We start from the raw sequence: 26,220 nt of genomic DNA, 5'->3' as shown, positions 1-26,220 counted from the left end.
CCCTACACACATTTTCCAAAGGTTATTCCTTTAGATTCAAGAGATGGGTTTTATTCTGATGGAGTGCAAATGGGAATCCAGGACAAAGCACAGTCCCTGTCCCCAAGAGACATCCTGGCAGCGACACGCGCTCCGCTGCAAAGGCTCAGCTCGTAGCAATACTATTTTGGCACAGAAACGGAGGAAAGCCTCGGTCATTTAATTAAAAGACTTAAGAATATAAGTTGTCATCCTAAGGGCCAATTTTCTGACCGCTGGAGATCACGTTACAATTTAATTCACAACCTAGAAGTGAAATCTGATGACAGAAGAGTAAAGAGACTGTGTTTTCATTGAGGGAAGCACAGTTCTCTGGCTGTGCTGACCTGACAGTGGGGAATGATCTTCCTTAACCAGGCATCTCCACCCAACTACTTTAGTGGACCTGCAAAGTCAACATATGTTTGGGAGATGACAGGGCGGTATTTTTGAGGAGGATCACAGCAGCAAACCAGGCTACAGCGCAGCCCCGACAAACCGCTCCGTCAGCACAGCCAGAGGAGCAGGGAATGGCGAGGTGGGAACTTCAGCTGCCTTGCAGCTACCCACAGCTCCCACACAGTTACACCTGGCATGACCTGCGCCCAGGCATTTGGCGATAGGCTAAGAATAGAAAGGAAAAAACCAACAACTTGAGACTGACTTTCCTCTGAGCTGCAGCTGCTCTTCCCTCCGCTCCTCAACAGGATGCTGCTGATGCAGATTTTTTTTTTTTTGGAAACTTTGAGCAAGGCAGGAAGTTTGGGCTGAACTCCAGCTGTGCTTCCCTTTCCTTACGCAGGGCTTCAAAAGGAAGCTTTTATTGTATCAGGCAGTAAGACTCATCCATCCACAGAAACGTTCCTCCTAAAGATTTTGAAACTGCTTTTTTTTCCTTATTAGGGACATGACAACTCATTCCTCCTCCCTCTCACCCCTCTTTCCTACAGGGAAAGGAGTGACAGAGAAAAAAGTCATATCAAATCCATAAAGATTTTGTTCTGAATTAGGGCCTGCAGGATGAGCAAGCAACAGTCATTCAGCCTCACAGTGGTGGAGCTTTCCAGCCTCTACTCATGCCGGACAGACTCTAAATCGGAGAGGAAAGGATTAGGCAACATGGGCAAGTCCCATTTGACTGCAGCAGACATGCAGCTCCATGGATGAACCTTCCCTTATACCCTAAAGACAGAGGATTGTGTCATTTACGGCAGCTAGAGAGAGATCAAACTTTAAAAGATTTTAGGGAAACACTCAGGATTTACACCAGCATATTTCAAAATGTGACTCAATTTGGTAACAATTCCTACAAACCGGTTAGAAACAGAGACAAGCTTCTGTAAGAAAACACATCCCTTCCCATGAAGCCAGAAAGTAGTAGCTGAGCAAACCACGTGTTGTCTCCGCTCCAGATTTTTCAAAGGGTAATAATGACTTACCGTGACTCAATACACTTCTTTGCCTCTGTGCAACACCTCCCTTCTCCCCCCAAAGCAACACTAATGGGGGTTTCTCACCTCTGAGAAGGACCAGGTGCCAGCCTGCCAGACACTGGGCTAGCCAGAGGAACGGGCTGGTCTGGTGACAACTCTCCCACGTTCTCGAATTACCAGCTGGATCGGCTGCCAAGTATCTTTCACAGGAAGAAATCCCATCCCGGGAGCCTTCTGACCCCTCAGCTTTGACGTCCCTAGGACCTCCGCGATGGAAGGCAGCGACACCCAGCAGAACTTTAGGGTGTCTGTTACGGTCACAAGAACAGAGGGGTTCCTCACCCCCTCCACGCCAGAGCGCATTGCCTTTACGAATTCATTCACCCCCCCTTTTTTGCCTGGTCGTGGAGTTTACTTACATGGACGTCCTGTATTTGATGTCATCCTTCTCAGCCAGCTGCTCGCAGGTGAGGTTCATGTGCTCCTTCCACAGCCCCTGGCACTTCCGACACGTTTCCTGAGGAGGATAACAAGTATTAAAGAAAGAGAAGACCCAGCACACCACTAACAGCATTAGGAATTGGAAAAATTGCCATCTCTTCCGCCAGCACGCTGCAGGTTCTCAGGGGAGGATGGGGTTGGCAGTATGGTATAGAGGTCTGCAGGTCTGTCCTCTACAGAGAGCAAATCTGTCAATAACAGAGGCCAAGGGGTTTCCAAGGTACAAGAATCCAGGTACGAAACAAGTCCGTAAATCCTAGTTCACCTAAAACTCATGGAACAGCTACCAGGTTCACTGGTTACTTCCCTGAGGAGACTACAGAGATGAAAACGTGGTGCTAAAGGACATCAAGTCCATCTGTTTCCTGACCAAAATCCTTCACTTCCATACAAAGGGCTTCTAGTTCAGCAGGCGATGGAAACCTTGCAGCTCCATCAAAAACTCTGCTTCACTGTGCATCCAAGCAAATCCATATTATGCTTTGTAAAACCTCACAAAGTTAAAGCCGTTTATGTGAGTAAACAGATTAAAAAGGCAGGATGTGGACAAATGTCCATGAAACAGAGGTGGAATATGAACAAATATTTATGAATTTAAGCAGAATAGATGAACTAAACTGGGAGCAAGTGACTGAACTCTCCTGTTCTTGTAAACTCCTCAGCAAAGAGGCTCTAATCTGGGACTGGTAAAGCTGCGCGGAGCAGGAGAGCTGCGGAGGCAACTATTGGCAAGGGAACTTGGACTAACACTGGGGATAGAGCTGATTTTTTCGGTTGGCTAGCCAAAGAAAACATAAGTTTGTTTTGGGACAAACAAGAGATTTTCCTTTAATTTAAGGAAGATTAAAAAACATCCAAATCAAACTTGGAAAAAGTACACGTTTCACAATCCAACTGTTTCATCTTCAGGATGGCTGGGGCTCAGACTTTTAAATCCAACTTTCTCCCCCTGGCAGGAAAACCCATACGGCTGTGAAGCATCCTCTTCCCCTCCTCACCAAAGAAGGTCCCAAAAGAGCTTTGCCCAGCTCTGGTCGCACTATTAGCGAAAGACAACGACCGCAGAGACAGATCTTTTCTGACTGCATTACTTTCATTTTATTTTAATGAGGAAATTGGACGTTTATGTGAGATACGATAGAAGTAACTGCTTAAAGACACACGTAGGCAGCAACGCTCTTTTGATCGCAAATCAGACAAACAGGATGAAGAGCAAAGCTTCCAAGGAAGCTACCCCTAGGAGGGGGTGCAAAATGTTGACTACTTTGTATTTGTGCTTGCTGGGAGATGCGTAACAGCTTGTGCTTTCATCTGGAGAATTAAAGGCTCCTCGTCCTGGCTGGTGAGCCAGACATGTTTGCAGACTGCAGGGTAAGGGCTGTAGTAAGAGCAGAGCCAAGCGTGTGACCGTGTCCCAAAAGCTCAGCAGAGGATTTTGTGATCACTCACCTTGCAAATGCACCCTTTGGCAGGCAGGCACTAGTTTTAAGGGGCAGTAAATGCCTTGGTCCTGTTGATCCTCATGAATCATTCATCATACCCTGTGTTTCCCTGTTAAAGCCGTTAAAACAGGCACCATTTTGTGTGCCTTTGTTGGCAGGCCAGGTCTGGCTGTTAGCGGCACGGGAGGATCAGACTTGGAGCCGTTCACATATCTCGATGAGGACCCACCTTCCCCTTTTATTCTCGTCACCCGGCCACATGCCATTCCAAGATCAAAAGTGCTGTCTTCTTTTTTTTTAAAAAAACAGTCCTTGGAGCCCTGCCACACAGAACGACTTTCACACGCCAGCAACAAAGATTTAACAGCTTTTTGCCAGAAGGGCTGGCACACTTTCCAGCCAGGAGCCTACTATTCCCAATTACTTAACTCCAGGAGCCTCCTTCGCTGCCGAATTAGAAGCGATGCCCTTCTGAAGCAGATGGTACCGCTTATACTTTTGTACCAAGTCATACCCTTTACCTTTTGTTACTGCCATCCTTGCTTTGCATGCTGCAGCTATTTAAAATCAACACCCTCCCTTGAGCTGAGGCTGCTATTTGCCAAACAGTTGTCTCCTACACCCGGGAAAAGGCATTCCTGTGCAGGCAAGGAGAAAGGGAAGAGGCAGATTCCCAAATGCACTGGGATGGCATGAGCTAGGAGGTATCCGGTTCTCCGCGTTACTGTGACCGCTGCACAGCGAGCACCGCTGCAGCTGTGCACGCTTCTGGGATCCCTCCCAAGACGCGTTGGCCACGGAGAGCTGCAAACCCAAGGCCAGCTCTGCCTGCCTGTTCCAATGCACCCCATGAAGGAGGTGTCCCCATAGCTTCCTAACTCCGAGTGTCACCTGGTGCTGCCTCTGACTGAGCCACATCCCCTCCAAACAGGCCGGGGAAAAATGGACAATACATGTGCCATTAGCAGAACTCGATGCGACTTCTCCCCTTGTTCTACCCAAGACAATGGCACATTGTTGGCAGTTACAGGAACCCGTGTTGGACCCCTTTGCACAAAAGCAGGGAGAAAGCCCACAGTTCAGACAAAGGCAACCGCTCCAGCGCCGTAACTGAGGTCATAGCTCTTGCCCAAGAAAAGAAAAGTGCCTTTTTTTAAATTTTTACTCTTATTCGAATCCAACTCGCTTGGCTGCTGAGGGGTTTGCACATCTCATGTGATGACAATTCTGATTTCTACAATTTTCACAGAGGGTTCTTTTATTTTAGAAGCCGCTTTTTGTTTGATAAAGAAACATACTCTGCCATTCTCATATTAATTAACCTAAACAGACAGTAGGATGGCTGATTTTTTGCAACCAGCCTAGATGATTTCTACTGTAAGAGCAGCACTTGGCACCAAGACTGGCTACCGCAATATAAGGCAGCGCCTAAACCCACACAAAGAGGGAACGAGTCCTTCCCAGCCCCGAAATCTTCTGCTCCAAACCTAACAGCTGAGAAGCGAGTCAGTCCACCAAAACCAAGACCCTGCCCCACTCCTCCTCCAGCGCCTTGTCCACTCGCAAAACCCCGGCCTACTAGCGTAGGGGTACCTGACGTGGGAAAGCACATTTTGTTTTAGGTTTTAACAGCTTTTCAGCTAAATTCATCATTTCTGGATGGTGTGAATTCCATGTGTTTCTCCTGCCTTTCCGCAGCCCACTCCTCCTCGCAGGCAGGTAGAGCTAACACAGCTCACGCTTTCGGTGTGAGGGGCGGCGTGTTTGCAGAAGCGTTGGCATCAGCGAATGGCTCCAAACCAGGCACGGATGCAGGAGATTTAAGTATCTGCTGCCTGTTACATCTGCCCGAGCTTGGCAGGCAGCCTGGGACAGTCCATTAATGCGCCGGGCTGGGACGGCGGAGTGGAGGATGTGATGGAGAGGGTGTTTAATCACACACTGTAATCTCCTCACTGTACATCTGTTAGAGGTAGTGGCTCCGTTTCCTCTCGCTGGCCGCCAGGAAGCAGCCGGGATTAACACAAACATGTTTGGGTTCAGGAGGATCCTTTGTTCCCAGGGTCAGCGGTGCGGATACGCAGCTTTGCTTTCTGTGCTCAGGGCCAGCCTGGCTAAGGGCGGCCGGCTTGCCTTTAGCACGGGCATCGCAGTCATTAGATGTCCTCGTTAATTGTCTCAGCACCTAATGAAGGTAGAAGGGAGTGTTTTATGGGAACCTACCACCTTCCTCAGCACTTCTACTGGTACTTGCAATGGATGCTACAGTTTTAAAACACAGCCTAAACTTTTTTTTCACTCTGCCATCTACTAAAAATAACTCTCCAAGGTCCAGCCCACACATCAGTTGGGGGAAACAACCCAAATAATCAACTTCTCCCTGCCAGTCTCCATGTCCTTTGGCTACAGTCAGGCTCTTGTATGCGCTGCCGGCAATGTGGATGCACCAGCTTTCCTGGTTTCAACCCAAACAAATGCCACACGGACAAAAACATCAGATGACACACACAGATCACAGACCGACTGCCCACGGCATTCCTGCATGCCCGCTTCTTCTGTAGGAGTTTACACGATTGAGCAAAATGCAAAAGGAGGAGGGGGAAGCTCAACTTAAACAACAGCAGGCGATGGACGAGGCTGTCATCACCGCCCTCCAGCTCTCAGTGGCGGCTCTGAGCGGAGTCCAGAGCCTGCCTTAGCTCTCCATATGCTGGTTAATTAAAGCCTTTTGCCGCTGCGCCGTGCGACTCCCCGCGTCCCCCAGGAAGGGCGAGTTGCACACTCCAGCAGTCTCTGCCTATTGCACACGGGGACCTTTGCTGCTGAGCTCCCTGCTAGGAGTGAGAGGGAGGTAAAACACACTGTGTATCCCTTCGATGCTCGCTGGCACGGAGCCCCAGTGATTGATTCTCTGCTTCTTCCTGCTTTTAGACACACAATAGCACAGGCTAACCTCAAACAGGCCAAGTTTTACCCAAAAGCAGATGTGAATGCAATAGTCTTAGAATAGCACCTCAGGGCCAGTCCATACTGCGCTGGTTTAATTACAGGGCTGCAATTCCCAACCAGACGAGTTAATGGGAAAACAAAGAACCACACAGTTTTCCTCCCCACAAAGTCTCCACTGTCCATAAAGCTGCACTGACCTTAAGTAAAAATGGATGCAGAAGTAGCTAAATGAATGCAACCTTTAAGCATGGATAAGCTCTCATGAGCAAACTCCTCCAAGGGCTGTTTCTGGGATTTCCTATACATTAAGCTGGGATAAAGAGGCCATAATCCAGCCCAAGACCATCCATTTTGGTGAAAGACCCCTCTTTAGAGAGGTACAAACACCCAGCACAGGGAAGGGGGTCCCCAACTTCACAGGTACCTGCCCGCCCAGTACAGAGTGCTCCTTCCAGCACATACTGCTGGGGCAGCTCTCCGGTCCCGGAGCTGCCAGCATCGCCGCACGCAACGGCCGAGATGGGCAGCACGTACCAACTCCAAATGCACAAAATCCACGCAGCGTGGAGAAACGAATGCCGTGCCGTGGGTGGGCGAGGAGGAAGGGGCTGGGAGGACATCGGTGCTGGGTGGGTTTGCTGTTTCCCCCCCCTCGGGGTGCTGTGCTGGGTCCCCCAGCAAGGCTGTTCCCCAGGCAGCGCTGCCGCTCAGCGGCTGCTGGCCACACCGCAGCTGCGGGCCCTGGGACAGAAAGGAGGAGACGAGCAGCTAAGAGAAACCCAGGAAAAACTGAAGTCTCCTCTCCTTAGCACAGCTGTGATTTATTCTGGGAGGGGAGAGGTTGCAGGGAGAAATCAAGCAAACGCGCAAGCCTTGGACTAGGCTGTAAGAACATGCAAGGGCGTGAACATCAATGGAGACCTGCGAATGATGGGAGAGTTAAAAGCTGGATAGGGAAAATCTGCATTTATATCTGATGCCCACCAGGAGGGTTGGTTAAAGCTTTTATGGCCATGTATTAAACCCCATTACTAAAAATGATGACCCCGAGCAATGCCTCCTGTTTTGCAAGTTCATGTTAAATTGAGCATATTGTACCCCCTTCCCATCTTCAAGACACTGGAGATGTCAGCAACACCCTTTTGCTTCCAGAAATGCACCATCAGGCTGGTTCCCACAGAGGTTTGGGTCATCTGCGTTAGAATCTGAGAACCAGAAACATGGGATAAGTCCCACCCCACGCTTGCCTAAGTCAGTAGGACTATCTCATATCTGTAATTCAGAAGTTCCTGAAACACACGTACCAAACCAAAACAAGCTCTTCCCCTCCCCAGAGCTTGACTTTAAAAGGCCAGATCAACTGCTGGTTTGGGTGCAGTGGTTGGGGACCTATAGAGCAAAAATATCTGCAGCTTCACGCAAGAAGTGCTGCTCAGCATCAGTATCACCCTACAGCTGGTCAGAGGTGGAAACCGTGCTAGCAGGAGAAATTGCTTGCTGATCTCATGCTCGCTTACGGTACTGTAATCGGAGCAAGAGAAACAGCCCTTTCACTGAAAAGGATCATGCTTTAATTTGAACGTGAACTTGTATGAAACTTTAAAGAACTTCATTATTTGGGATGTTTTGAAAGAAGTATCTTTGTTTCAAAGCTACTTCCTCTCAAGCTCCAGACATGCGAGGAATATATCAAAAGTTGCAGGCAGCAGGTCAGCTGCATAAATGAGCACTGGAGTATTTGCATCACACGTTCATCTCACCAGGATCCCTTCTCCTAAACTGAGAAATAAGCGTTTCTCGTAAGAATAAGCTTCCCCCCTCCAAAAATAACATTTTTCAGAAGCTGGTCCCCTGCCTTGAGCAGACTGATGTCGCACACAGCATCTCTCCAGCACAGCCCACCAGGGAATTTGGATACGGCCGGCGTGGATTGGCTTTGTGACCTACCCAGAGGCGATCACCCACCAACCTGAGTCAGCCTGCCATGCAGGCAGAGGAAGTCACCACTTGGTCACGTTATAAAGGCGGGTTAAAGACAGTCTGTGACCTCACACTGAAGATGTTGTCTAAATCAGTATACCTGAGGTCATATCGCTCCTTCCCAGGGCAGAAAGTTAAGAGAAATTCAGTACGTTTTACTTGAAACACATCTGTAGTTGTCAACCACAGTTTTTAGATCTGCTGGACTGATTGCAGATAATAGCTATATGCCTTCCCAGCCAACGTAAATAATTAAATACTAGCAGACTAGTTCAAAGCACTCCACAGCTGACCCTCTCGCCTCTCCCCCAATGCAGATTGCCTTACCGCATTCAGCAGAGGAGATCTAAGGTTATCCATTTAATCCTACGCACAATCTCACATAAAAAGGGATGCTGCTTCCAATAGCTGAAACTCCCAATGATGAAATCTAGCAGGGCTAAACAACAGAGGCAGCAACGGTGGAACTGGTGGAAACAATAGAGACCTTGGGAGAGGAAGAGATTTAGATTTCAAGCAACCTGATTTTTAAAGGATAACTCTGGAAGGTCACTCAAGTGGTTGCACCCAACAACATCAAGAAGCTTAAGGTGTAACAAAACCAAGGTATCTTATTTGCAGAGGTACCTGCTAACGATGCATTGTAAGACTGAGAAGAGGAACAATTACTGAAGTTAATTTTGAAACTTCCCTTTTACACCACCACATGATAAACAAATCCCCCCCCCCACCCCGTCACCCCACCCCAGACGCAAATCCCTACCCAGGGCTTGGGCTTTCGGTGGCAGGAACTGGAGAAAGCCTCCTCCAGACCTGCCCTATTTTTCTCGTGGTTCTCTCTCCCCCTACCGTCTCCCAGATTTTATTGTATTATGAAAGGATCGCACAAGGAACTCGGTTACAGATGTCCTCTCCTCCATCAACAGTTGCGTAGAGACCCAGGTTTATGTAACACACCTACGACCACTTTTAACGAGCCTCTGCAATATGGCAATTTTGACGGTAATTTAGCAGCATTAACACACTTCATTTCCAATTTAGAGCTTTTTTAACCGTACTCTCTACCTACAGCAGAAGTTAACACTCCAGGTCATTAACACCAGCAAGGGATGAGAAAAGGTCAACTCTCTGAGCAGAGGAGCTATGCTGGTGAGGAGCTATGCTGGTGAATAGCCTTAGTCTAGGTACAAATACACCCTCAGAAACTGGGCAAGTACAGCTGGCTTTGCCAGGGAAATTCAACCCAAATGAGGGGAAACTCCCAAAGTAAGTATACTGGCCATAGTAAAACAAAAACAAATAAAAAATGTTGGGGAACGAGCAAGGAAAAAGAAAAATGAAAGCAAAGTGATACCTGACCTCCTTGAAATCTCCAAAGTTCAGATGATTTATTGTTTTAATGCCTACGTGGTACAGCTTTACCTCTTATCTGCTGCGCCCCACAAGAGCTCTGTGCAGACAGTAAGAGGACAGCTTTACAGCCCCTGAACCGAGCCACACAGCAGCCAGCCTTCTAACTATAGTATTTAAGTATTTATAGCTATAATATTTATGGCAGATAAACTGAAAATGGCCCTCTGAACTGCTAACCTCCATCTTCCAAATTCACCAACGTGACAGTGAGTCATCTGCAGCTCATTTGCTACGCTAAAATAAGCCAGTGGTAAAACCAAAGCCAATGGCCGGTACCAGCAGCCTGCTGAAACATCCCGGCGAGAAAGAGCACCGCGTGAGATTTTAAAAAGCCAAAACCACCCAAAAGTGAATTGGGGATGCACCTAAATTAAGCAGAGTAAAGTACTGAAAACTAATGAGGGAAATAGATGTGCCGGCAACTCACCGATTCCTCTTTCAGAGCCCCCAGATGACGTTTCCATTCCCTCCCGTACGTACCTAAAGCACCCGTGAGCCCAGCCTAACACCAGCTGGGCCTGGGTTTCTCTTTGGTGCAGAGGTGGCAAAGAAACCTCAGAACTATAATTTGGGGGTGGTTTTTCAAGCCCTGCTACGGCTGTTTGGCCCCGCAGTTTCAACAGATGCAACATACCCCCCCAGGGCTGCAGGGAGCAGAGGGACACCGGGAAGGAGATGCAGTGAGAAAAAGTGATGTCCAAAACCATCGGGCGGAGGCTGCAGCGATCAAAAGCGTCTCTTACCCAACGCACACCTTGCAATGGGGGAAAACACCAGCTTCAGCCCTCGCCAGGCGTACGCTGTCACATCCCCGCAGGTCACTGCGCCAGCACCGTGCGAATGAGCAGGGGTATTTTGCAGGCAGGACCATACCAGCCTTGAGGCTTTGAAATAACGAAGAAATGCCCAGCACGCACCCCGCAAACCCGCCGGCCCCGGCAAGGAGATACAGCGATCTGGGGCCATTGCTGTAAGTGCCTGCTTACCCCCAGACCAGTCTAATCTCGACCAAAGCTGATCAGCCGCCTTAACTCCTGAGGGAGGACGCGCAGGTTAGTAACAGTGGTGCTTCAAAATCCTGCCAAGCAAGGGTTAACTCAGGACACACTTGTCTTCTAATTAGACAAGTTGTTTAATCTGTAATTTAATTTTCATTTAAGTCATATAATCCCTTTCAATTCACTTTTTTTTTTTTAATAGTCACAGAAAAATGTGGGGCTGGGAAACACTTTGGAATAAGAGGAAAACTGTCTCAGATCTGCGGACACTGCAGTTAGCAATTCCCAGGGGAGCCTCTCCATCCGCACCAGCTCCGAAACAAAAGCTGGTAATCCAGCAAGACAGGCTCGCTTCTGCGCAACCATGTGAGATCGAGCGAGTGGTGGGGAAAACGAGACCAAAACCAGTGCCTTGAACCCCGAAACGTTTGTGAGGTCCCAGCACCGCACAGAAGATGGCTTATCATAACAGAAGTGAGACGGGAAGAGCACACTGCAACCCTTGGCGTTGTGAAATCCTAAGGCAAGCAATTCCCTTTCTGTTACGCTTACACTGATCAGAAAGACCGGTTCCCCTCTTCCCTCACTGCTTCAGTAGAGCACCCAAGAAGTTTAATTAAGCACATTGTTCAACTATTTGCATGGCATGACTTGTCTACAAACCAGAGATGTTGCAAGCCTGTTTTCTGTAAAAACAAAAAAACCCCCCAACCCCAAAAAAGCACAGGCCACCTCATCTCCAGGGATCCGTTTGAGACCCAGCACTCATTCCCAAGTAGCAATAGTCATTTCTGCCACGACCCAAAAACAATGGCAAAACAAACCAGAATATTTCATGTTGTATCGCTGACATCAATTCAGTTTTGAGGGGAGAACCCTGGTTGGTTCAGAAGGAGGAAAGTGAGCCCCTACCACCCCGGGCCACCCCGGAATACTGCTCTCGTTGCAAGATGGGGGTCCAGTGGGTGCTCACCTTTACCGCACACAGACCATCTCCCTCCTTCTACACCCATACAGCAAGAAAAGGTTAAAAGAAGTGCAAGCAGGGAGCGCTTTGGTATGGTTGAATGTAGGTAAGGATCAAGACTGGTGCTTTGGGGGTTACCTTACCGAAAGGGTAGATTATTAAGTCATGCTGTACGTGCAGTTCCTCCAAAAGGATTAAGTATGATATCCTCAGAGGGGTACGAACCAAAGACAAAAATGCAAAGTCTGGGATACTGAAAGATTAAACCAAAAATTTTGGCAGCACAGGTGAAGCATTTAGAAACAGGGCTGGTTTCAGCCATTTCGCCAGCCCCAGAGCAGCTTACAGATCCTGTTCTTGTTTTCCCGGGACCTCTATTGTAAAGACAAGGAGAGGAAGGAAAAAAAAAAAAGTGTGATCACAAACACACCATCATTAAAACAGAGTTGAAGAATATGCGGATGCTACTGAAAACCATTTCCAAAGTGCTTCCCCAACACATGGGGAAGTGTTTAGCTCCTACTGACCAGTTAGTAACCGCGGGGAAGAGCCTTTCCATGTCAGCAAACCCCTCTGCCCTTCCAAAAGTCAACCACCAAGGAACAGAGATCTTCAAAACACCTTTCTCTGAAAGACAAGCCCCAACTGTACACCGCAACTGGAAGCTGTGATCTAGCAAGGGGCGGCTAGAATTAAACACGAGATCCATAACGTACGGAGATGGTTGTTGTGAGTCCATGTCCGCCGCTCTCACTTCAAATGCCCGACTCATTTGATCAAAGGTGCAAGTAGGGAAATAACAACCAGTTGGACCAGGGTAAGAATGGTCTATCAGCTGCCTGCCAGAGGAAAGCAGGGGAGCCCATAAAGGGACCATTTTGTTTAGGTCAGCAGCTACTGGAAGCAAAAGAGGCTCATGGACAGTCCTGGGAACATCACAACAAACTCTCCTAACCAGTTACTTTTTTTTTTCCCCCCCTCCTAATTTCAGAGCTCAAGTGCTAAATAAGACCTGAAACTAAAGCGGCAGCCAACGGGGTTTGCAGGGAAGAAACACGAGCTGTACCACTTAAAAATCGAGCGGTTTAAGCGACTGCCAAATGAACCATTTGCATTAACATCGTGAAACAGGATATGAAGCACTTTATAGCAAGAAACAGGAGATTCACTTTATTAGCAAAATACTTCTAAGGTTCAAATTCATCGAACCATTTGCAGCCACAGATGATTTGTAAAAGACGTTATTGGCTGACAAAGCTGGCTTTTGGCTTACCAACACCGTCGGCAATTACCACCCAGAGGGACATTACCTGTTCTCAGCTAATGAGTGAAGCCAGTGCCAAGTGACAGGCACAAAGACCACATTAACTGCCGTAGAAAATGGCTCTTAGGGTCCAGGAAGAAAATTATTCCAAGATATCTGTAAGAGGCCAAGATATTTCGCTTGGCGTGAAGGACTGAAGGCGATTGTCAGAAAGAAGTGGGTATTGTCTTCCTATGCTTATCTAGATTCAATCAGAGTTATCCAGACTCAATCAGACTATCTGAAAACCATCCAGGGTTTGGACCAGATAAACTTCTCCCCATGAAATTAAGGAGAGTCACAATTCCTAATTGCTGCCTTAAGCAACAGGACTGGAAACCTAAGGCACCCCTCAAGCAAACAAAACCAGCACCTCCGGGTAGATGTTGTAACTTGGTTTATTTTAGCCTAGAATTTACTATGTCGCAAATCACATCCCCACCCACTCGGAGCTGGTAAGACCAGCCCCTTCCCCCTGCCCGACTTCTCGCTTCCACTTCTGACCCAGGATTTTATTGCAAAGGGAAACCAGCATTATTGGCCATAAAAGGAAAAGACCCATCTGTCACATTTCTGCGGAGGGGAGTCAACGAGGAGGAACTTCAGCGACTTCCTTAAAACTCCGGAAACACCAGAGGCCACCACTGTCCCCCCATAAGGATTAAAGGGTTTTTCCTCCCGCTTCCATCAGGGATGCACATGGGTAATGTCAGACTGCGGAGCAGCACAGATCTGTCATTTTAAAGGAAGACAAAAGGGGAGGGAAACAAAAAAGGATGGCAGCAAGCAGGCAGAGTCGGGCAGCGTTTGGGGAGCTCTGCCCTGGGCTCCCGTGCGTGGTCCAGGAAGCCTCTGCGAGGGCACTTCAGATGCACGATGCACCGTTTCACCAGGTGACCCACGTGCTCCTTTCCACGCAACCCTACTCACGCATCTGCTGGAAAACCATGTTTAAGCAGCCGAGAATTTCACTTAAATCAGGAATGTGTTTGCCCTTGTAGTTAGTGCATGTTCATGTTTGCTTAACAAACCCCGAAGTTTCTTCCATCAGATATTATTCCGAATTCCTGAGCTTAAATGGAGACACACTCAATCCAAAATTAAGAGTAGTCAGAAGCTGTTTCATTCAGGAACAGTAACTTTGCTTTTAGGCTTTTTTTTTTTAAATGAAAAAGTATTCTTTTACCTTTACACGATTAAACACAGCCATACTTAAACCCACTTACACAAAGATGAAGGCCAAATGGCCCTGCACTTAAAATCGTTCGCTGGTTGCCGTCAGCGCTCTGCACCTTGCATTTCAGATGCATCAACAACAAAAGCTGACTTCATTTTTTTTGTTTGGCACTAGTTTCACTTTCAGAATCACGTAAAACTATGCAGCAGTATTGGGTGGAAACCACAAAACTGATTATGACTCCACAATTAAAAACGAACCCGAGCTTCAGTTTGTCAAGTCTTATTAAGGGAGATGATATCTACGCAACGGCATTTGGGGAGAAAAGTCAGCGTAATGCTCACAGGGCACTTTAAGACCCCAAGACATCATCTATCGTAGTTTTTTGGGAGGAGGTTGCTATTACCAAGCAAACTACCTAGTCACAGCTTTATGTTAAAAAGGCATTTTGGAGAAAGTGAAAGCATCATCATTTCATACTCGCAACGTCTCTGAGTTTCTTCCCTACTGTGCTTCCCACATGCATGAGTTTTGTGGTGCATTTCCCCCTCCCCAGCATCAGCCTCTCAAACCAGAAGACTTTCAGCAAGAAGGGAGCCAGCCAACACTAAAGGGTCCGTGTCCTTCCCCTTTATACCGAAGGAAATACTGCTCTGTCCCACGCCAGACCTTCGCACAAGCAGCTTCACTCTGTGCAGCTCCCAAACATCACTAATGGCTCTCCAGCAGAAGTCCCCCCAGCACAGCACCCGAAAGCACTTCCAGTGTTTATCTTCAATTTTGTTTAGCCTTGTTTGGGTGCGTTAGGTTTAACCTTTGGTAACACACGCACACACAACAACCGAGCACCTTTGTGAAATGGTTTGGGGTGGTGGGTTAGATGCTGCCTGGCAGCCAGGGTGAACAGCTACTCAGACCCTCAACCCTCTCCCCTTCTTTTTTTTTTTTAATATGTAAACACTACTACTTGATTTTCCAAAGAGGATATACTCTAACAGAAAACCCACAAAACCTTCACCTTTTGGTTTTGGCCGCCAATCTGGAACCGCTCCCTCGGAAGACCAGCTTTTCAGAACAAGCCTGAAAAACACCTTGTCTTACAGAAGAGTCTCGTTACAGGACAGGGGAACAGAATAAAGTTAGCCTCCCCGAGAAACAATAAAACACCAGAATTAAATACAGATCAGATAGACATCAGACAGCTTCAGGCTGCAAGGTTTCTTTGGGTGTATTGTTCAAAACATATTCTTCTTAAATCAGATATGCCCTACCCACTAAGTGTTTGGGCAGTTGTGGGTCCCACTGCTAAACCCGGTGCTGATGTCCCCTCGTAAGTAAGCCAGTGGGCTGTGTTGGCTATCCCAGCAATTTCCAAAGCCAATTTATTTTATGAAGCAAGAACCTCAGCACATATCGTACTCAGAGAAAAAAAAGAAAAAGAAAAAGCAGGTACAATACCTCATTTTACTGTTTTCAGATGCAAAACCTCACAAAGCTTTTTTGACGTGAGGCTGCTAAAAATAACTGATCCTTAAAAAGTTCTGTTATTTTTATCCAGTCACAAGAATCACTGGATTGCTTCTAATTATCCCATCCTTCCTTGGAATTTCTATTTGTGCTTAACAAGACACAACAGGCTGCCTCACCAGAGCAATCATCACACATCTTGAATTACAGGCAACTGGATAAGTTTAGTCTCTCCTTGTGAACAATTTTGGGAGAACAACAGTTTAAAAAAAAGCCTGTTTTACTGTGGTCTTCGGAGTCCAAGTTAAAAAGGGACAAGCTTCCAGCTAGGTGCCAGATCAAAGTAGAAACAGATCTTACACTGGCCATGCTTGAAAACAAAACCAGTCTCTAACAGGGATTCACAGCAGGATTAGAAATGTTCCACCTAAACAGGATCAACAAGGAGATTCCTAAAAAGCCCCTAGAGCAGGACTAGGTCTATTGGACTTCACTGCCTTTCCTGTAAATACATCCTTACCGCTTCTGGCTTCCAGGGGACATTTACTTTCCCCCAGACAGCGGTAACACGGAGGAATCTGCTCTAGGCACAACAGAAATATAAATAGTTGGCCATCTGCACCACGCCTGACGTACCAGACTGGCAGCTGTATCTTCACTGGTAAGCACGGTACCAGTGCACGGTCCCTCCTCTCCCAGTATCTCCCATGATGCGAGTCAGCAGTCAGCTATTACTGGAACTCATTACTGCACGTCCAAATATTTGCATGGAAAATTTGCTGGACGCTTACTCATAGGATGCCTGGCTCCTGCATGATCTTAATGCTGCCTCAACACCCCAAGGGGAAGAACATTTCCAGAGTTAACAGCTACATCCCCATGTTCTTCTAGCAAGCCATATCTACTTGAAGCTGGAATTCACACCATATTTCAACTGCTATTATTTTACACTACTTTTTTTTCCTTCTCTCCTTTGACAAACGTGATGCTTTTAGCTGAAGAGTCACCCATTGCAATTTGTATTGTCATGGCAACACACCTCCCTCCCTCCCCTGCCCCAAACCCCATCCCCGAGGCTCATTGTGTTGGTTACCAGATGGGCACGCAGCACGCTGCATACAGATGAACGACGCCTCTCAAAGCGGTCTCAGGCCTCCTCTCCCTGCAGCTGTACCGACACAGCTCCTGCTACGGGGTATAGTCACAACAGTAGAAGGGAGAGAGTCTTACTAAGTCAAATTTCTCTGTTCAGACAAAGAAATAAGCTTTATTAGCACAAGGCATTTTTGTAGTATGTACATCTATACTGGTTAAAATAAAGAGACCAGGTTTATAACCAGTCTGAGCAATACAACAGAGATAATGATATATAGAGCAGGTGTAAGAGGGTTTTGCTAAGGCAGCTTAGGCAGACTGGTAAAGAAAAAGGGGAAGATCGCTCCACAAAGGAGCGTACTCAAGAACAGGGCTCTGGAGCCCTCTTACGGCAGCTTGCTCTCAGCTTCCTCGGAGCAAAATCCCACGTATGCCTCATAGTATCTCTCTGTAGACAAGGATGCAATGCCATTGAGATAGGGTGGGAAAGAACATCATCTGCCTGGGACTGAGCTTTGACAACACAAACGTTAAAAGCCCACACTTCCAGCTACTTGACTGCTCCTGATGAGTGTGCAAAGACTGGACAACCCCAATGTTTCAAGGGGGTGATAGAAGACAGCGACACCACCTCCTCCAAAGCTGAAGAGTTGCTTTAGCTATAGAAATGCATGAGGGGTGCTAAAGAAATTACTAAATCTACTGCTCCAGTACTAACGACTGCTCCGCAGGGATGTCAGGCTGCCCAGTGCCATGCAGGAAGACTGGACTGGTTTCATACCAATCCTTTCTTGACCTCTTCAGGCCAGCAAGGTCCAACAGAACCACAGAGCTCAGTTATTGACAGGTCCAAATCCCTGCTCAGCACTCAGGGAGCCCACGGTGAGGAGGCATCTCCCTGCTAGCAGGGAGAGCACGGCTGCTGGGCACCGAAGGGGTTACAAAGATTCAACAGCAGGGAAATATTTATGGAAGAAAGATGCTGAGCTGTGCATGTTTCCCAGGCTGGAGATGGTTTTAATTTACCTCTTGCAAAGGCTGTGATTATTTGCTGCTGGTTTTTGTTGAAGGCAACTATTTCAGGCTCACTTGCTCCCTCTGGTGTCACAGCTCTGCAGCTGTTTCAGAATAAAAACCACTCCCCAAATCCACACAGACTACAAGGAATCCTGCTTTGCTTTTTTTTTTCCTCCCTTGCTCTGGGAAAGAGGGGGCAATATTTATAAGCATTAGCAATTACCACGGCCTTGCCAGGTACAAAGCATTCTTTGACTATAGCACGCTACAATGACATTACAAGTATCTCCTGGAGCTCCTAGCCTTAGAGCTACAGCCCGAAAGACTCTCCTCTTTTTCCAGCTCTCCTCTTTGGAGACTGGTCTCTGTCTGACTTTAGCTGAGCTGCAACATCCACCACGCTCCTCACTAGGTCTTCCTCCGCAGCAGCTCCTGAGAGCACGGTTCTGGTCAGTGTTGACATGCTGCTATTAAAATCTTAGTTTAGACCTTTTTATGAACACAGGGATTTTAAAACTAGGAGAGTATCCTCATCGTTAGCTAGACTGGAGTCTGGCACTCCATCACCTTGGGACCAGCTGTGCTCTGGGGGAGGAAGCTGTACCTTGTTAGCCCTCTCCTGTCACTCCCTGATCTCCAGAAACCTGCACAGCCCCACAGACAGAAAGGAACCATGATTAAAACTATCACCGCCCAACCAATACTGCCTGCCCAGGCATTCACTACATGCCACCTTGCTGTATAGCTCTTCTGCTTCTTTCTTCCAGCCTCAGGCTGCTCCTCCTCCGCTTTGCCTTTGTGTTTCTTCTCCTTTCTCTCATTACCGAGTTGCTGAATGATGCTCCTACAGCACTGAGGGCAACTGAGACACTGGTCCTTGTCTGATCTTTTCCCTTTGTGAGCTGCAGCTGCTCCTCTCCCCATCCCCACCCAGGGGATGCTACACACGGAGGCTGCCCAGACCCTGCGTCCCCCCCTGCACCCTCACTAACCCCGCAGTGGTGTCAGCTGCCCCGTGCCTCTTCCCCAAGCCAGCAACAGCTTACCCAGCCTGGCAGAATCCCTTCTCAGCCCACGTGAGCAAGGTTTCCAAGCTCTCTTCATAATGCCTCTACCCCACTTCACATTTTCAGATTAATACGTATCTTGAAGGGAACCATAAATATTTGCCTGGATTTTCTGTTTAATCTTGCTATGACACAGCTATTAGGATTACTGAAGTGCAGGTTGATAAGCAACGGGGTGCAGTGCTGAAGCGTTTCAGGAGATGACAGTAACATCTCACTGTATTTTACTGATGTGGATGCCTTGGTGACCTGTGCTAATCCACTTGGAAAATTACTACGAGAGAATAAAGAGTCTTAAAATACGAAGTGGGAGGTGGAGTGCTGCAAAGAGGAGTTTATTTCCAGACCAACCTTTTCTAAGTATATGCATAAACATCTGCATTCAACGCTAAGTGGCGAGTCGCAAACAGAAACACGCAGAGAACCCAGAGCAGGACCTTCCCGCATGCCCACATCCACGGGCATCCGTTCAGTAGCAGAAGTCGAGGAACCCTAGTTTATAGCGTAACCTTTCTCTTAGCACATACGTACAGAAATGACTACCCTCAGCCTGGAACAACAGCCGTTTAACAAACCACCACGCTGAAGTGAAGGCTGTTTTGCAGAGTTCAGGCCAAAAGAGGAGGTTTAGACACAGTGACGACCTACAGCCCTTTTCATACAGATCTCTTATTTCTGAATATCAAGACGGTGTTAGTTTTCTCCACCAGCAAAATTAGCGTGACCTAGCATGGTATCTTACACTAGAAGTCCATCTAGACCTGACCCTACGGAGAGGGCAGGCATGCTGCTCCGGCATGCTGCTCCCTGTGGGCAATGGACTTTCTGCACCATTGGTGGTACTTCGTCTAATGACTCTCCATAAATTTTTCTTCTTTGAGTTTGTCCCGTGGCCTTTGAATCACACGTGTTCCAAGGTTGTCTCTCCCCTGGTAGCGCTAATTAACACAGCGCACCATCCCCGGGAGAGCATTACCTATTGAATCCAGGCTACCACTTCTTGCAATTCTTCGGCTCCTTGGCTGTCAGCCAGCCGCGTCTGTTCACACCTAGTCTGGCTTAGCCTGGACAATCGAGCTGAATCACAGCTTGAAATGGTGGGGCTACAGATTGTAACGATGTTAAAGCAATAGACTTCAACCCAGAGTGAAGCCAGAAGTGACCATTAAAGTAGGGATTCCTATAAAAAGCATCTATTCCCTATAAAAAAAAAATTCCATTTACAACTAAGTCCTTCTCAATCAAGATACCCAACTTGATCCAAAAGCTCCAGGCTGACTCAAAGCACAAGTTTTCAACCAGCTTTACCTTTTAGACTTTTAATACCATCTTATCATTACCTGTTACATTTAAGATGTTACATACATCTCTGAAGGCGTACATTTGCAGACTTACCAAGTGATCTCAACATTTCTCTTTAAAGAGTTAGCTTTAACGTCTTACTGTAAGGCAGGATTTCTAGACTGCAGAGAATACTTTTAAACTTTTTCTAAGGGTCTTCTAGCTTCTTGTCATTCTTGACTAAGAATCAGAGCAAAACACTTGGTGTCACTAATGCCATAATATAAAGAAAATACGATCTTTCTCTGACTCTACACGCCCCAGCGTGCAAGTCCAAGGACTGCAGCAGCTACCCATGCAAGTCCAAAGACTGCAGCAGCTATCCTGGTAATTGTGTGGCTTGCTTTCACTTCTCCACAGTGATGTGAGGTACTTCAGAGGAACTTACCAGTCCAACTTTTTAGGATAGCATCTGTTATCAAGCCCACAGGAACCAGTGAGAAGGCTCACTGATACTCCCAACAGAGAGGCACTCTGAGCAGAGAACAGTCTGGAGTAACACATGCAAACAGATCACAGGAATTTTGCATCTTCCTGACAAGCAGTTGTAACAAGTCCATGTGGGAGACAAGTCAGAGGACCTCGGTCTGTTTGGGTACAGCTGTGCAGTTGCACAACTCATTACATACAAGAACAGTCCACCCAATGCGTTGAGTAAATACCTTTCAGTTTTACATAGCCAAATCAGCCAAGCCACCCTTTCCCTCACACCCTCCAACTCCCCAGCACCTTTGGGCTCTTCAGGGTTGGGGCTGTTTATCCAGTCTTGCAGGCAATGAAAAAAATCAGAGAAAGGGTATGCAGGCAATGAAAAAATCAGAGAAAGGGTATGCAGGAACGGCGGGGGAGTGTGTATGTGCAGGCACACAACACACACACACTAACATCAACACTTGCTTCTGCAGATACTTTCTGGACACTGGAGATAACAGATACACCTTTCTATAAAAAAAAGCTGAAGAATAATCCTCGATTTCAAAATAACAATAATTGATTGGTGTCTTAGCCATGGCAACTTGCTACATACAAACGGATGCAGGCGAAGGATAACACGTCTCTTATTCAGCAGCTGCTTCATCCCCATTTAACTTTCAGAGCTCACAGAAGGGAACAGAAAAGCTAACAGCTACAGCTAATGCACAGCAGCTTTTGCCTGATCATGTCATCTCATTCCTCACCCTGGCTCTGCTCGCAGCTGGACTTTAAGGCTGCCCCTCGCAGCGACAGAGATTTGAGCCAAGCGCAACTGGAGAAAGCGCGTACACTTTTACACATATGGCCACGCACAGCAACCGCTTGCCAGTCATTTTCCTCTGGTATGAGTCACCCACCCTGGGACCGAGATAACTGCTTTTATACGACACGTTTTAATTTATCTACTTACGGAGGTAAAACATAAGGAAGGCAATTGCAAGTGTCACAGCAACACGTAGGAGTTCAAATTTCAGACAAGGAACCCGATCCACGTGTTTGGCGAGTACCCGGGGCTTGTACCTGGTCCTTAGGGGATCACCTGCATTTCTCCGTGTCATCGCTTTTCCTCATTTGCACACTTTGAGTTCATCACAGCGCTTGGATCAGGAAAAGGAAAGTAAATATAATTATATATAAGGCCCTGACTTTCGAAAGAGCAGTGCTTGTTTTTTTAGATCAGGGGTCAGCTTTGAGTAGGTAAAGGGTGATTCGCTTTTAGAGGACCAGCTCAAAACAGCTGTGTTAAGTCTCCTATGCAGAACATGGTTTAGTCTGGCAGATGGAGATGCTAAGTAAAACTCATTAATCTGTTATCACTTTCACCCACCCACAAAAATCCCAGTGGTCTGAAGTCATGGTTTTCTGACACAAATCTAGAAATCTATAGCTTGTACAACAGCTGCAACCAGAATAAAGTTCCAGGAGAAAAAAATGCTTCATTTAATTACATGGGTAGGTCAGAATTATTCAAGACAGGCATCTCTTACAGTAAAAGAAGTTTGCCTCTGAAAATATCTGTGCGCTCGTTTGTAGTACAAAACTGGAAAAGTTACCTAATGACTCCTGCAAAGTGCCTGTTCTTTGCTCTGCACACCTGAAATACACCACAGAGGGATAAAGTCACAGGAAAACAAAATACTCCAAAAAGAAACTTTTCTTAAAAAATACCCCAGGTTTCACATGCAGGCAGAACAGCTACAAAACCAACTCTCATTCACATAACCTCATCTAACCATCCTCTACCCCCAACACGGGAACGGCAAGGACCGAGGCTGAAAACAACTATAAAGCCAAGAAGTTGGCAAGCTGGCTGGTGTTGTGCCTATCTCCATATCTAGAAAGGTTCAATGCGTTCATTCTGGGAAGCCAAGAGAAACTAAATATAGTAGCAGGCTACCAGCAAACACACAAACTGGCACGGCTTCCAGCTACCTGAAAGACCCGTGCCTCTCTTTGCAGGCCACTCTGACGGCTGTAATCCTTTCCCTTGTTTGGGGAGAACATGCAGTAAGGGGGCACTTTCAGGTTTTACTTACATGGATAATTGCACACACAAACTTTAGGATAGAGGTAATGCAATAACACCACCGATACCCCTCTCTCGCCCCACTCAAGGGGATCATCTGGCTCTTTCAGATTGTTTTTTTTAATTAAGCCTGACATCCGCTTGCAAATAGGAGGTAGCATCCTCATTTCACGTGCCAAGAGCCAAGGCCTCTTACAGCAACTGCCTCTTAGCAGAGCAGAGACACCATCCAAGAGCATCTGCTTTGTTTTAACCTCTGCCCTTTAAGGAAGATTCAGAAAGGGAAAAAAAACCAAAACAAACCCAAAAAACCTTCTAGCTGCAGACCAGCTTTGTTGGTTTGTATGAGGCTGGATATCGTGGCAAGGCTTTTCAACACAGAAAAGGCCTTGGGGAAGAGATGCTCACCTCTTGGCTTCTGAATGGCATCTCTGCCACTAACAGCCCATGGGTATTGTGTTTTAAGCAGCAACCCTGAAGACAGACTCCAATTTCGACTGGGCTTTGAGATTTAGCTTAAAGGCATGCACAGTCCCAGCACAAAAAATGAGGTCAAAGAAGCTTCTTTTGAAAAAATAAATAGAGCAATAAAGCATTCTTTCAGATTAGCTTCACAGAGGATAAATCACTGAACAAATACGACCATCTTATCTTGTTGGCAAATGGTACATTACAGTGTCCAGCTTTACAGGAAATATGTTGGTTGGTCTGGAGACCAAAATGACTTTTCATTGTCTAGAAAAATGCTGCTCTTTACTTTTTACAAGATTTGTTTGTTTTTAAAAAAACCATATGATCTCTAAGCAGTGCCAAGCCTGCTTTGCCTCCTGCCTCTCAACGCTTTCCTGGATGCCTCAGGACTTCCTAGCAACCTTGTGGCAGAAACACAATCCATCTCCTTTCACCAGAAGGACAACTTGTTTAAAACAAGATCCCAGCTGCCCTCCTGCCATTCCCCAAACGGTGGGATGCAGTAAGCATGGGACCCCGCGAACACCAGGGGGAAGGCGGTGGAGCAGGCAGGGCTTTCCCAGCACACGGAGGTAAAGCTTTCCCCAAACCCTCCGTTTTCAGCCTCTCTTTGTCCCTTCTAAAGTCAAACACTAACACGAGGAGCAGCCGGTGAGGAAAGCAGCCACTGAATAGCTAATGGGTGGTTACAGAAACGTCGCTGGCTGCAGGACCCAGCAGCAGCTATGCCTGTTCAGTATTTTGGCACTGATTTATGACAAGCGTACTTGCATTTCCATTAGCCGCGGCTTTCTCGGTTGACCCCTCGGCTCAGAGAGGCAGACTCGACATTAAACTCCCATCAGCTTTCAGTACCGCTGACCTCATCCCCAAAACTCGCAGCGATGTTTTACATCAGCCGGGGCCAATGCATTCCATTAATGCTCCCCCGACTCGGGGAAACATCTGCTCTGTTTACACTGGTAGCAGCACGGAGACCACTTAAGCATCACCTCTACTCCCCGAGCCCACGGCAGGAGGAGCAGCCGCACATGGGCCAGGCCCTGGACCTCCCGGCCCCCGTCATGACGACCTGGCCATTAGTTATTCGGCAGGGCAGAGGTGACTTAAACCATCAAGGCGCAGGAGAGGTGTTATGCAGTAGCAAAGAAAGTGGTTTTCTTCAGGCCAGAAGTGTAAGCTTGAGAGAGGTATTTGTGCGGACTCCAGCTGAACAGCCTGATCGGAAATAAGGAAGAATTAAAGAATGCCAGAAAAGAATTAAATCTTTTAACCCCCAATGGTTTTATGGATTCATATGTTCAGGCAGAGAGATTCAATGGATACGGCTGATTAATGCAGGTTAGAGCTCACACGTGGAGGGCACCTCTCTCTGTACCACCTCTCCAAATGCATGTCACCAGGGTGCTGGGTGCCAAAGCCACCCTCACACCCCTCCGGCTCCACCGCCGGGGCAGGGGTACCTGCAGGGTGGCTCTTCCTGCAGCAACCGGAGGAGACCAGATACCTTCCTGAGAGCAAAGCAGAGGTCATCCAAAATAATCCCCCCAGGGCCCCAAACGTACCCCAGGCACCACCTTATACACCACAGCTTACCAGCAGCCACCAGCTCCTTACTGGGAAAGCCTGACAGCTCTGAAATGCCTCTTCACGTAGGGGCTGCTGATTTATCAGTACTACATGCTGGCTGGTTATGGCAAGCCTCCACCGGATCGAGGGGATGCTACTACATAGCTGTCAAAAATCCTTGGGAAAATAAGACCTCCAAAAGGAGTCAAACCTGTGGCAAAACCCTACAACGTTTGTTGCTCCCATTCTTCCAATGTTAGATGTGCATTAAATTAACCCCCAATGTCTTCTATTGCTGCTGGAAGCTTTCTTTTCTGTTCACCATCTAGTCAAGGCTACAGTTGCTAAACAAGCCCATGAGGACACAAAAACATACAGTAGCCTTGAAATATTTGACCGCATCTGTCACAAATAGAGACAGAGCGCACCACATATAGGGACATTCATCAAGAGTCGTAAGTTCTTATTATAATGAAGTCAGGAACATGATCGGCTGTTTCCATCACTGATCATTTCACTGCTACATGGACTTGCTGCATTTTAGATTCTCACCCTTTTACAGAGCTTTGCAGAGGTTGGACTATGAGCTCACGCAACAGTTAACACCAGAGGACCACAAAAAGACCTTGATTCTTCTCACAGATATCTTGGGCACTAAAAACACTATTCAAACGCCCCTGTGTTTGCTTGTTTAAGCAAGAAATCCAACCCCAAAACCACCTTTTTTTTTTAAACTGCACACTGATGAAGGCTGGTTTGATTTGGGCTGCGGCAGGCAATTCAGTCAACCCAACCTCACTGATGCTGAACGTGTATTGGGATGGGAAGGGAATAAAAACCGTATTTGCTTTTGATCTTCTGTAATACATTAGGGATGAGTGACGCGATCTGCACAAACACTCCCTGTTTTTCACCTGGTCCCCAGTGTCCAAGGTGTCGGCAGCTCGCAGCTTTACCAATTCCACCGTAAAGCTAAAACGCTGACTTAAAGCGTTTTTATCTAATCCTCTTTCAACCAAAGAGATGAGAAATCAGTAGAAGAGGAAGAAGCTAGTACTGAGTGAGACAGTTCAAATTGTCCCTTTCCAGTTCCTTAATTCACATGTTAGGGGACAACCACAGCTGGGAATTTCAATCTCTGGAGCAATTAAAGAAAACTAAATTCAGGGAATGAGGCCTTATGCACTCAAAGCTTCATTAACCCCGTCACCTTTTAATTAAATATGTGCACATGAAATTTTGGCCAGAGAAAGCATTTGCCTTACTGACAACGCTCAGTTTTAATGGCAAATCAGGACCTGCCTTTTTAAAAAAAAAAAAGGATACTGGGGTCATAAACTCTAGACCTCTCCAGCTTCACAATGGCTTTATTAAATACATAGTAGAAATTACTGCCTATCATCAGCTCCCACTTAACAGGAATGTCTGCTCTCCCTCAAACGCCCTAAGCTGCACTAGCAAAGCTCTGCTTTGGGCTCACTTCAAGATTACAGGCAGCCCCACCAACACCAC

At 47.0% G+C, this 26,220-nt stretch overlaps 1 protein-coding gene across 1 annotated transcript in view; it reads right to left on the bottom strand.

Annotated features, from left to right (window-relative positions):
• The window catches only part of RNF216 (ring finger protein 216), a 63,556-nt gene that overhangs the window by 10,562 nt on the left and 26,774 nt on the right, over positions 1-26,220 (bottom strand). The window contains exon 13 of the mRNA XM_059826308.1: positions 1,871-1,968. Coding sequence (XP_059682291.1) covers positions 1,871-1,968 — 98 coding nt within the window. The remainder of the gene's footprint in view (positions 1-1,870; positions 1,969-26,220) is intronic.

This window comes from Gavia stellata, chromosome 18 (assembly GCF_030936135.1).
Source record: "Gavia stellata isolate bGavSte3 chromosome 18, bGavSte3.hap2, whole genome shotgun sequence".
Lineage (NCBI taxonomy): Eukaryota > Metazoa > Chordata > Aves > Gaviiformes > Gaviidae > Gavia > Gavia stellata.
The sequence above is the reverse complement of the archived record's forward strand: the minus strand, read 5'-3'. Positions and strand labels throughout refer to the sequence as shown.